Source organism: Psammomys obesus, unplaced genomic scaffold (assembly GCF_907164565.1).
Source record: "Psammomys obesus unplaced genomic scaffold, mPsaObe1.curated_primary_1811, whole genome shotgun sequence".
NCBI lineage: Eukaryota > Metazoa > Chordata > Mammalia > Rodentia > Muridae > Psammomys > Psammomys obesus.
Window position 1 is genome coordinate 22,638,947 of NW_026596064.1, and position 9,136 is coordinate 22,648,082.

The window sequence follows — 9,136 nt, forward strand, 5'->3', positions numbered from 1 at the left end:
GGAACATCCCTATTTCAGTTTTTCTGTGGACGCCCCGATGGCCGTTAGGCACCAGTGACATTCAAGGGTATTGTAGGGTCACATGAGGTGCACAGCCATCTTTATCCGAAGCCCGTTTCTTCTTTCTCTTTCTTTAAAAATGTCCCTTGTTTCTTTTTATGACAGAGTTTTGATGTGTAGCCCAAGCTGGCCTTGAAGTCAGTGTATAACTCAGGCCGGCCTTGAAGTCTGTATATACCCAGACTAGGTTTAAGCTTGGCATCCTTCTGGCTTAGCTTCTTGAAATAGAAAGCATACACACACACACACACACACACACACACACACACACACACACACATACATATATATGTATATATATATGTATATGTATATATATGTGCACACACATATATACATATATACACATATATACATATATGTGTGTGTGTATATGTGTGTGTGTGTTTACTCACATGACAGTTTTTCAATAGTTGCATGTAAATAATCATGGTGTTGAATTAAGAAAATGATTCAGAAGCTTTCTCTTGGAGTAGTTTAACCAAGAGTGAGTCCAAATTTGAATTCTTCACTTCTCTTCCTGTGTCTTCATTTTCGTTGCAGTTTCTTGTTACTGGTCTATTTGTAACCCTCTGTGGTGAGCCTGAATCTTTGTGTGCCTGCCTGATGTCTGCCTTGTCTGCCCCTAGCAAACAGCTTTGCTCTCTTTTTCCTGAACAGAATAGAAAGTATCACCCAAGGAAGGAATGAGGGACACTCTACAGAAATCAATAACAGAGTTTTGCAAGGGATGGAACTGTACCAACCCACAGCGACTCCAGATGTACTGCAAACATGGTGCAGTGGCCGTATCTGTATATCCATGCTGCTTTCAACATTTGTGGTGGATATTTATCTCACACAGTCACTTTTGACTTGCTGTTTTCAGGAAATTATTGCCCTAACACACACGTCTCCCTTCCCACACACTACTCTGTATAGAAATTAAGATTACAGCTGTGCATCGGTGTGAATTATACAAGCTGATAATGTAGGAAATCCAAGGCAAGCAAGGTTAGTTGTTGCGTTGTTCTCCTTTAAGGGCAGGCTAAACAAATGGGCCAACCACACAGCAGACCGTAAGTCTTAAATGATCTTAGGCCATAGTATTAACTTGGCTGTGAGGTGCAGGAAAAAATGCCAGCCTCTTAGAAAGTAAAAGATGTTTTCATGACAGTGTGTTGCCACGGGAGCATCAGCGGGAAGTCAGCCTGTCCATCGTAGGTCTTCTGTCCCTGGGAATGGAAGAAGGAGAGGGAGCTGCCCTGTTATCTGGGTGGCAGATGCTCCCTCGTTATCCAAGCTGGGCTTTGAGCCTATTTTTATTACCTTTTTTTTTTTTTTCTTTTTTTGAAACAAAGTTTCTCTGTGTAGCTCAGGCTGGCCTGGAACTCACAGAGGTCCACCTGCCTCTGCCTCCCGAGTGCTGGGATTAAAGGTGTGTGCCACCAACGCCCGACCTTTTATTTTTACCTTTATTTTGTGGGCTCCTTATACCTCCTTCATATTTGACTTACCAGTTAGCAAAAGTAACAATATTGTCTAGGAATACACAAGTCTATCCAATTTCCATGGCTATCAATAGAAACATTGACACAGATACTTTAATCTAGGGAATACGTTCTTATATTTTCTTCTGCATCTGACTTGGAAATATCTTTCTCACATCTGGTACATTTGCATTCATGTCTGGTAAGTTTGTTGTTTAAGTTATATTTTACTTTATTTTATTTTTTATTTGAATGCCCTGTAGGAACACAAATTCTACACTGCTGAGGTTTGAACATGCTCATTCCCCCAAGTTTATACACTGTAAGATTAATCCCCAATGCCCTAGTGTTGGGAGGTGGAGCCTAATGAAAGTGTGATCAGGGCACAAGTGGATTCATCTTATTGAGGAAGCTAATGATGAGATTTTATGAGAGCAGAGCCAGCCTCTCTCTCTCTCTCTCTCTCTCTTTCACACACACACACACACACACACACACACACACATACACACATCTCTTGCTCTCACCACCTCTTGGCCTTCTAGTGTCTATTGTGTGATGGGGCACAATAGATGTTGTCCCTCAGTTCTGCATTTCCAGTACTTTAGAAGAGCAAGGCAACTAAATTCTGTCCATCACAAGTAACCCAGTCTTTGAGGTGGAAAACGGCCTGAAGCATGCATCCTGTTCCTGTTTCTCCGTATAACTCAGAGTGACTTACATCTTGTCCCACTTGGCTGTTCTCACATAACCATCCAGGCCAAAAGAAGCACAGCACTTGTTACAAAATGCAAATGTGGATTGAGAAACACTGGACAGCGGACTTGAGATCTGTGTTTGGATGAACCTGTCAAGCCCTTCTGACACACACTAAAGATTGAAGCCATCATTCTCACTGTGAATTTAACACTTGTAGCATTAAGAATGGGTTTCTTAATCAAGGAAATAAATAAATAAATAAAGGAGGGCTTTAAATTTTTTAAAAATTTCCTTTAGTTTTCGGTTTAAATCATACCCACTGTCAAGAGTTTATCAGATGAGCAATGTAATTAGCCAATTACTCGGCAACAGCCACTAAGTACTTCACAGATAACTATCTACATGAAAATTTCCTCACTGTTCATATCTTAGCAAGATGCTGTTTTTCTAGGTTCATCCTGAAAAAACTTACTTCACAGTCGCCGAAAAGGGAAGTTTTCCAAAGATCATAATCTATGCCTACCCTTCTCTGAAGCCGTACAGAATCTTGCGTGGTAAGTCTGGTAGGGTCTTAGTCCACAGTCAAGGCTAACAGTGTCTGGAAGGTAAATGAGATCACAGAATTTAAGCAAGGCTCAGGAGAGAAATGAAAGTAAGGGGTAGAGAGGAAATGTATTGAATGAAATCGGCTTGGGGTTGTGGAGGCCAGTGAGTCTGAGAACCGTGGATCCAGCCCACAGGCTGGAGATTGCTGGAGAAGAGCTCATGGGCAGGCTCTAGGCAGCACTTCTTCTTCAGGGAATCTTCAGTTTTACTTTCGAGACCTTTGGACCGACTGGATAAAGCCTGCCTGCCTCCTCAAGGATGAAATCTGTAAGGTCAAATGACCAGAAATACTAGTCATGTTGGTGATGCCGTCACATCAACGTCCACACTGCTGGTTAGTAAGATAGGAGTGGACGTCACAGACTAACGACCAGAGGCACGTACTGTTAGGGGTCACCATTATTAGTTTATGGTTCTGTTTTCTGTGCAATTGCTTTCAGCCGTCAGGTTTTGTTTTGTTTTTAATTTAGTTAACCTAGAACACAATGCTGGGCAATAGTTACTCCATCCTAAACCTCCAAGCCCTCATAGTTCCTACCATTCAGATTCACCCATTATACTTGCTTTTAGTGATATCTTAGGTCTGTTTCATTCCTCCTTGTCATTCCAAGACCTCTCCTCCAGCTCTCTTCTCCTCCACCTCCTCCTCCTCCTTCCTCTCCTCTGGCTCCTCCCCTCTCCCTCCTACTCCTTTCTCTCCCCCTGCTTCCTTCCTCTCCTCCTACTCTGAACCAGGATGTCCCACCCTATCCTCTCCATTGCTAACACTGTGGCTGGTTGTTTTAATTGACAACTTAGAGAACAAATGATGGCATGTTTACACAAGCTGGAGACAGGTGATGTTTAGAATAAGTATCACAATGCAATGTTCAGATTGAAACCGGATAGTGGGGGAGAGAAATCAGCATTTGAATGTGTATACATTCCAAAAGAACATTATACCAACATTTTCCCCTTTAAGTCCAATAAAAGGCTCCTTTTCTTTCAATTCAATCATAATTATGAAATAATGAAAACTGTTAGGTAAAATCTATGTGTGCAATGTCCAGTCCATGTGTATTTAGCAACTTAGGAGAAAGTATCTGATTATCCTATCTATCTCGACAAGTTTAGAGTTCTATACCTAAATTAACGTTTATCCTTATTGGTATTACCTATATGAAAGCATTTCTTAACTTCTAAACAATTTAAGCTTAATTGTTCAGCCGTCAGTTTTTAACTCTAGGAATTTTTCAGTGACAAATTTAAAATTGCAGATTGAGTTCTGTCTGCTTCCTGGGCTTGGCTCACCTTCTTCTACAGGACGAGACATGTGCAGCGTGTTTTCCTTGGAGAAAATACGATTACAACTTCTTCACCTTCCTTTTATAACCTTATAATCCATTCTAAAGCCAAGCGTGAAGAAAGCGTTTTTAGAATTATACCTTCAGAAGATTAATGTGAATCTGCACACCCCCACACATGCAGTATGAGCGAGGGGTGTGCTTGCCTGTGCATGTATTGGTGGAGGCCAGGACTTGATGTCAAACATTTTCCTCTACGGCTCTCTGCCTTATCTTGACATAGAACCTCCCAGTGCTCCTGGAACTTGCTATTTCCCCTAGGCTGGCTGGCCTGGAAGAGCTTGTGATCCACCTGTCTCTGCCCCTCCTCCACCCTATAGAATTAGAATGGCGTCTGAACCTGGGCTCTGGGGTCAGAACTCAGGCACCCTTGCTTACCCACTGGACAGTCACCTGTTGGAGCATCTGTGCATCACTCTTAGGTTCTTGACATTTTTACATTAACTCAGAACACAGGGTACTCCTCCTCTTCCTCTTCCTCCTCCTCCTCCTCCTCCTCATTTTCCTCTTCTCCTCTTCCTCCTCCTCTTCTCTCTCTTCAGGACAGGCTTGCAGTATAGGCTGGTCTTGAGCTTGTTATTTTCCAGTCACAGCTTCCAGTGCTGGGGTGAAAGGCATGTCCCCTCGGGGCTCAGCTTTCTCTCATATTTATCGGACTCCCCTTCACCCTTGCAGATGGAACGGAGAATGCCTACGCTTATGTGAACTTTAACAGTGCTGGCACCTTGTTGGCCTCTGTTGGTTGTCACCCGGATTACAAGATAACCATCTGGAACTGGAGGGATGAGCTGCCCATCTTGAGGACAAAGGCATTTTCGCAGGATGTTTTCAAGGTCACTTTCAATCCCGAAGATGAGGAACAGCTAACCACAGCAGGCTCAGGCCACATCAAGTATGTCTGGTTCCCATCAAAGAATCCAGTAGATGTTGTAAGGGCAGTTTCTAAATGGCTCGCAGGTGTGAGGATAAATTTTGCCCTTGTCAACTTTAGAGTTGTTTTTTTTTTTTTTAATTAGGAAGATTTCAAATAGTTTAAAAAAATACTTTTAAAAAGTGTTATGCTTATGAAGGTTTTTTTTTACCGTGTGTGTGTGTGTGTGTGTGTGTGTGTGTGTGTGTGTGTGTGTGTCACACCCATATAGTGCCTGTGGAGGCCAGAAGAGGACCCTGTGTTCCCTGGAACTGAGTTAGAGTGCGCTGCTGTGTGTGTGCGTGTGCGTGTCGTACATGCAGGGAACCAAACCCAGGTCCTCAGAGAGTGCTTCTAACTGCTGAGCCATCTCTCCAGTTCCAAATGCGTTCTTTTTAAAATGAACCAGCAGTTACCGTTTCCTTCCTCTTTCCCTCCCTCCCCTTTTCTTTTAGTGTACCTTTTACATTTTGATGTTGGGGGGCGTTGGTCTCCAAAAGCAGTGTCCATCAAAGAAGCCATTTTAAATTAAGATTGCAGCCTTTTTGTCGTCTCCGCCTAAAGCTCTCCTCACGGAGCCTCAGGCACTCACACTGCAGGCATTTACAAAGCCGTGCTGAGCCTCCAGACAGCTGTGAACTGTCTCACTTGTAGAGGCACACTGGCGGAACAGGAATCCTCACAGCAGTTCCCAAGACAAGCATAGTCTATTCCTGGTCTCAAATCTGTGGCTCCAAATCCCACCTCCACCTCGTTCTGCTTTCAGGATGGAATGATGTAGACCATCTCTGTCTGTCTTACTTTTATTTAACATACTTTCAATCTGGATGGAAAATTTCACTCATGGCTGGTAACTCCTACGGCAAACGGCACAACTCAAAATTCAGTTATCACAAAGACAGAGGACTTTTCCCTCCAGTGTTGGTTCTGTGTTGCCTGACAGGGAGGAGACACTACATGTCAGTCGGATGAATCAATGAAGTTACTCATGCTGGATGAGGTGGAAATGGAAAGAAACCACACGAACCGATGCCTATGGCCTCTTCCTCTCTTGTTTGCAGGTTCTGGACAATGGCTTATACATTCACTGGTCTCAAGCTGCAAGGCTCGCTGGGACGATTTGGCAAAACAGCCACTACTGACATAGAGGGCTACACAGAGCTTCCGGATGGGAAGGTGAACACGCTGTAGAAATTCAGCAATAATGTTAGGCTGTGCAGGAGTGAAAGCATGCTTAACCCGAAGTCAAGCACATGTTCTAGGGCTGTCAATGCTAACAGCTACTGTAATTATACATGTAGTGAACTCATTTTGCTTCTTTCAGACTATCAATTGAAATGAAAACATTTCCCTAAAATTCTCATAATCCACACAGGTACACACCACTTCCTGGGTTTGCTAAATATTACAGGCACCTGAAGCGTGTAAACATTTTTCTGTATTAACATAGTGACATGCTTGTTACTTTTAATGATGTCATGGCATTATAACGGTTTATATTATCTTTCCTTTTTTTTTTTTTTTTTGTCATGATGTTCCAAGGGACTTAAACGGTCAAGGTTTTAATCAAGCTTGTGTCTTTTGTTTTGGTGTCAGGTTGTCATTCAGGAAGATGAGGTCACTTTATAGTCATATCTGCGACATTGCGGAATAATTTGTCAGTTGATTTTCTGACATTATTAGTTCACTTTTCTCTTGTTCTAACAGATTTTAAGGGCTTTTTGCCTAAAATGCTAACCAGGATCCATTTTCCTTTAACATCTTACTGGATCACCTATTAGAATAAATTACCCTGTTACTTGTAATTGCTTCTCTCATAAGGAAATGCCAGCATGCAAATACTATTTTTTTAAGAAGTCAAATTATCTGGTCATTTAAATGATGGGATAATTTGACTAAAAAGCATGGTGTGTAATAGGAAATACAAATTCCCAGGCCAGCCAGTCTAGCAGAATTAGAAAGCTTCAGATTCAGTGGGGGACTCTGGCAAAATAGCAGTAATAATATGGATGTGACCTCTGACCTCCACATGTACTTGGATGTGCATAGGCACCTACATATTCATGTGTTACTTCCCTCCCTCCCCTGACAAAAAGCCTTAGGTGCTGGTTGTATTTCAAAATCTATGCAACATCCTTAAATGAGTCTTCCAATTCTGAAGACCGCATTAAGGTAAACATCATTATAACCTTTCAGGATAACTCTTTTAAAGGGTGGCGTGAACTATGTCTCTGAAAGTCCAGTAGAGTTTGTGTCTATGTAGGGGGAAAGTAACAATTTTAAATGATAAAACCACAGAAGGAAATGTTTAGGGTTAAGAATGAAGAGTGTGGATTGGATGAAGACATATTGGGAGAGGAAATTTTGAGTTTGGGTCCGTGTGTGTGTGTGTGTGTGTTTGAGGCATCTAAGAGCCAGGCAGAATTATTGTGCATAGAAGAAGAATGTTAGCCCAGGCAAGGTGGCTCACGCCTGTAATTCCAGTACTCTGGGAGGCAGAAGCAGGCAGATCATTGTGAGTTCAAGACAAGCCTGTTCTACAAAGTGAGTCCAGGATAGCCAAGGCTACACAGAGAAAAAAAACCAAAAAGAAAAAGAGTAATGTCATAAGGAGGAGAAGCAGTAGATACATTTGGTCACAAATTTCCAGGTATGTCCCGTCCAGCAGGAATTCAATGGGTTCCTAAGGAGGGGCGAAAAGAATAGGGTGGGAACAAGAGACACAAAGAAGGAGAGCAAGTCTATAATCTGATCTTGCTCTCATTTATTTGAAAAATTTCACACAACTCCCTATAAATAGGGAGAAGGCAGGAAGGGAAAATGTGTCAGCAAAATAGTTTACAAAACACAACAGGTGGTTAATAATGATGCAGAATACCGCAAGAATGTTTACTAAAAGAGATACTACAAGAATGGCAGCTAAGATATGTCAAAATGTCTAGCCTGATGAACAGATGTCTCATAAGTTCCGGAAACATAAATCTCTCACCCATGACCTTGTTGCAGCTGTCTGTAAGTTTGCACTAGCTGGCCTTGGCTCCCAGCATCTCCTCCCTTTCTCAAATAATTTAAGAGGCACAGGTAGGTTAGCAAAAGGGAAATCTGGAATCAAGATGGCGAACTAGGAAGAAGTTATTACAATCATCTAAATAGATGCTGATGTGTCGGGGTGTGTGTGAAGGGAGGGTCTCCTGCTCCAAAGACCAATGGAAATGAACGACATGACTGACATTTCAGAAAAGAACTCCTTGTAAATTTTTATAACTGGGAGAACAATTAATTTCAGACAAGTTGAGTCACAGGCCTCTGTGATTCCTCAAGACTAGCAAAGGGAAGGGGGACAGAAGGAGATTGGACCATGGATGTCAAGGTTCAATTACACAGGAGAACTGAGTTCTAGTGTTCTACAGCACAGTGGGTGTCTGGTTCACAACCATGTCTTGACTGTTTCATGAAGAACTAGAGACAGACGTTCAAAGCTTCCCAGCACAAACATAGGATGAACATTTAAGAAGAGAGAAATGCTAATCACCTTGATTTGACTGTCATACATTTATATGCGTGTATCAAGCTCTCATACTGCACCACATAAATGTGCACAATTACTATTCATCAATGGAAATGCTTGTATAAAAAAAATTAAGTTAACGACTCTACCAACATGAGCTGAGACCTAATAACAGGCAAGCAAGGTGAAATGAGTAAGATAGACCGAGTTAAGTCATCAGTTCCTGCAGATGAGAAGGAGACAGGGTACACCATTGCTTCCCACTCGGTGTCAGACCACACAGAGGGTCTGTGGAAATTAGACTCTCCTGGTCAAAGATGCACAGGGTTCCTAGAGAAGAGAAACATGTTTGCCAGTTTCCCTGGCCTCCTGCTTCTGAGACAGTGTCCGAGCAGGGACATAGGAGTTTTTGCTCTTGAACCAGAATCTTGGCTCCTCTGGGAAATTTGGGGGCAAGTTATTTAAGTGTTTGTGCCTCTATTCTCTCCAGGATTTGTGTGTGTGTGTGTGTGTGTGTGTGTGTGTGTGTGTGTGTGTGTGT

At 42.3% G+C, this 9,136-nt stretch overlaps 1 protein-coding gene across 2 annotated transcripts in view; it reads left to right on the top strand.

Moving 5' to 3' along the window:
- Cfap44 (cilia and flagella associated protein 44) overlaps positions 1–9,136 on the top strand; it is a 75,121-nt gene that overhangs the window by 11,458 nt on the left and 54,527 nt on the right. For both annotated transcript variants that reach the window (XM_055625049.1, XM_055625050.1), the window contains 3 exons: positions 2,680–2,782; positions 4,853–5,069; positions 6,149–6,263. In XM_055625049.1, the coding sequence (XP_055481024.1) occupies positions 2,680–2,782; positions 4,853–5,069; positions 6,149–6,263 (435 nt within the window). The remainder of the gene's footprint in view (positions 1–2,679; positions 2,783–4,852; positions 5,070–6,148; positions 6,264–9,136) is intronic.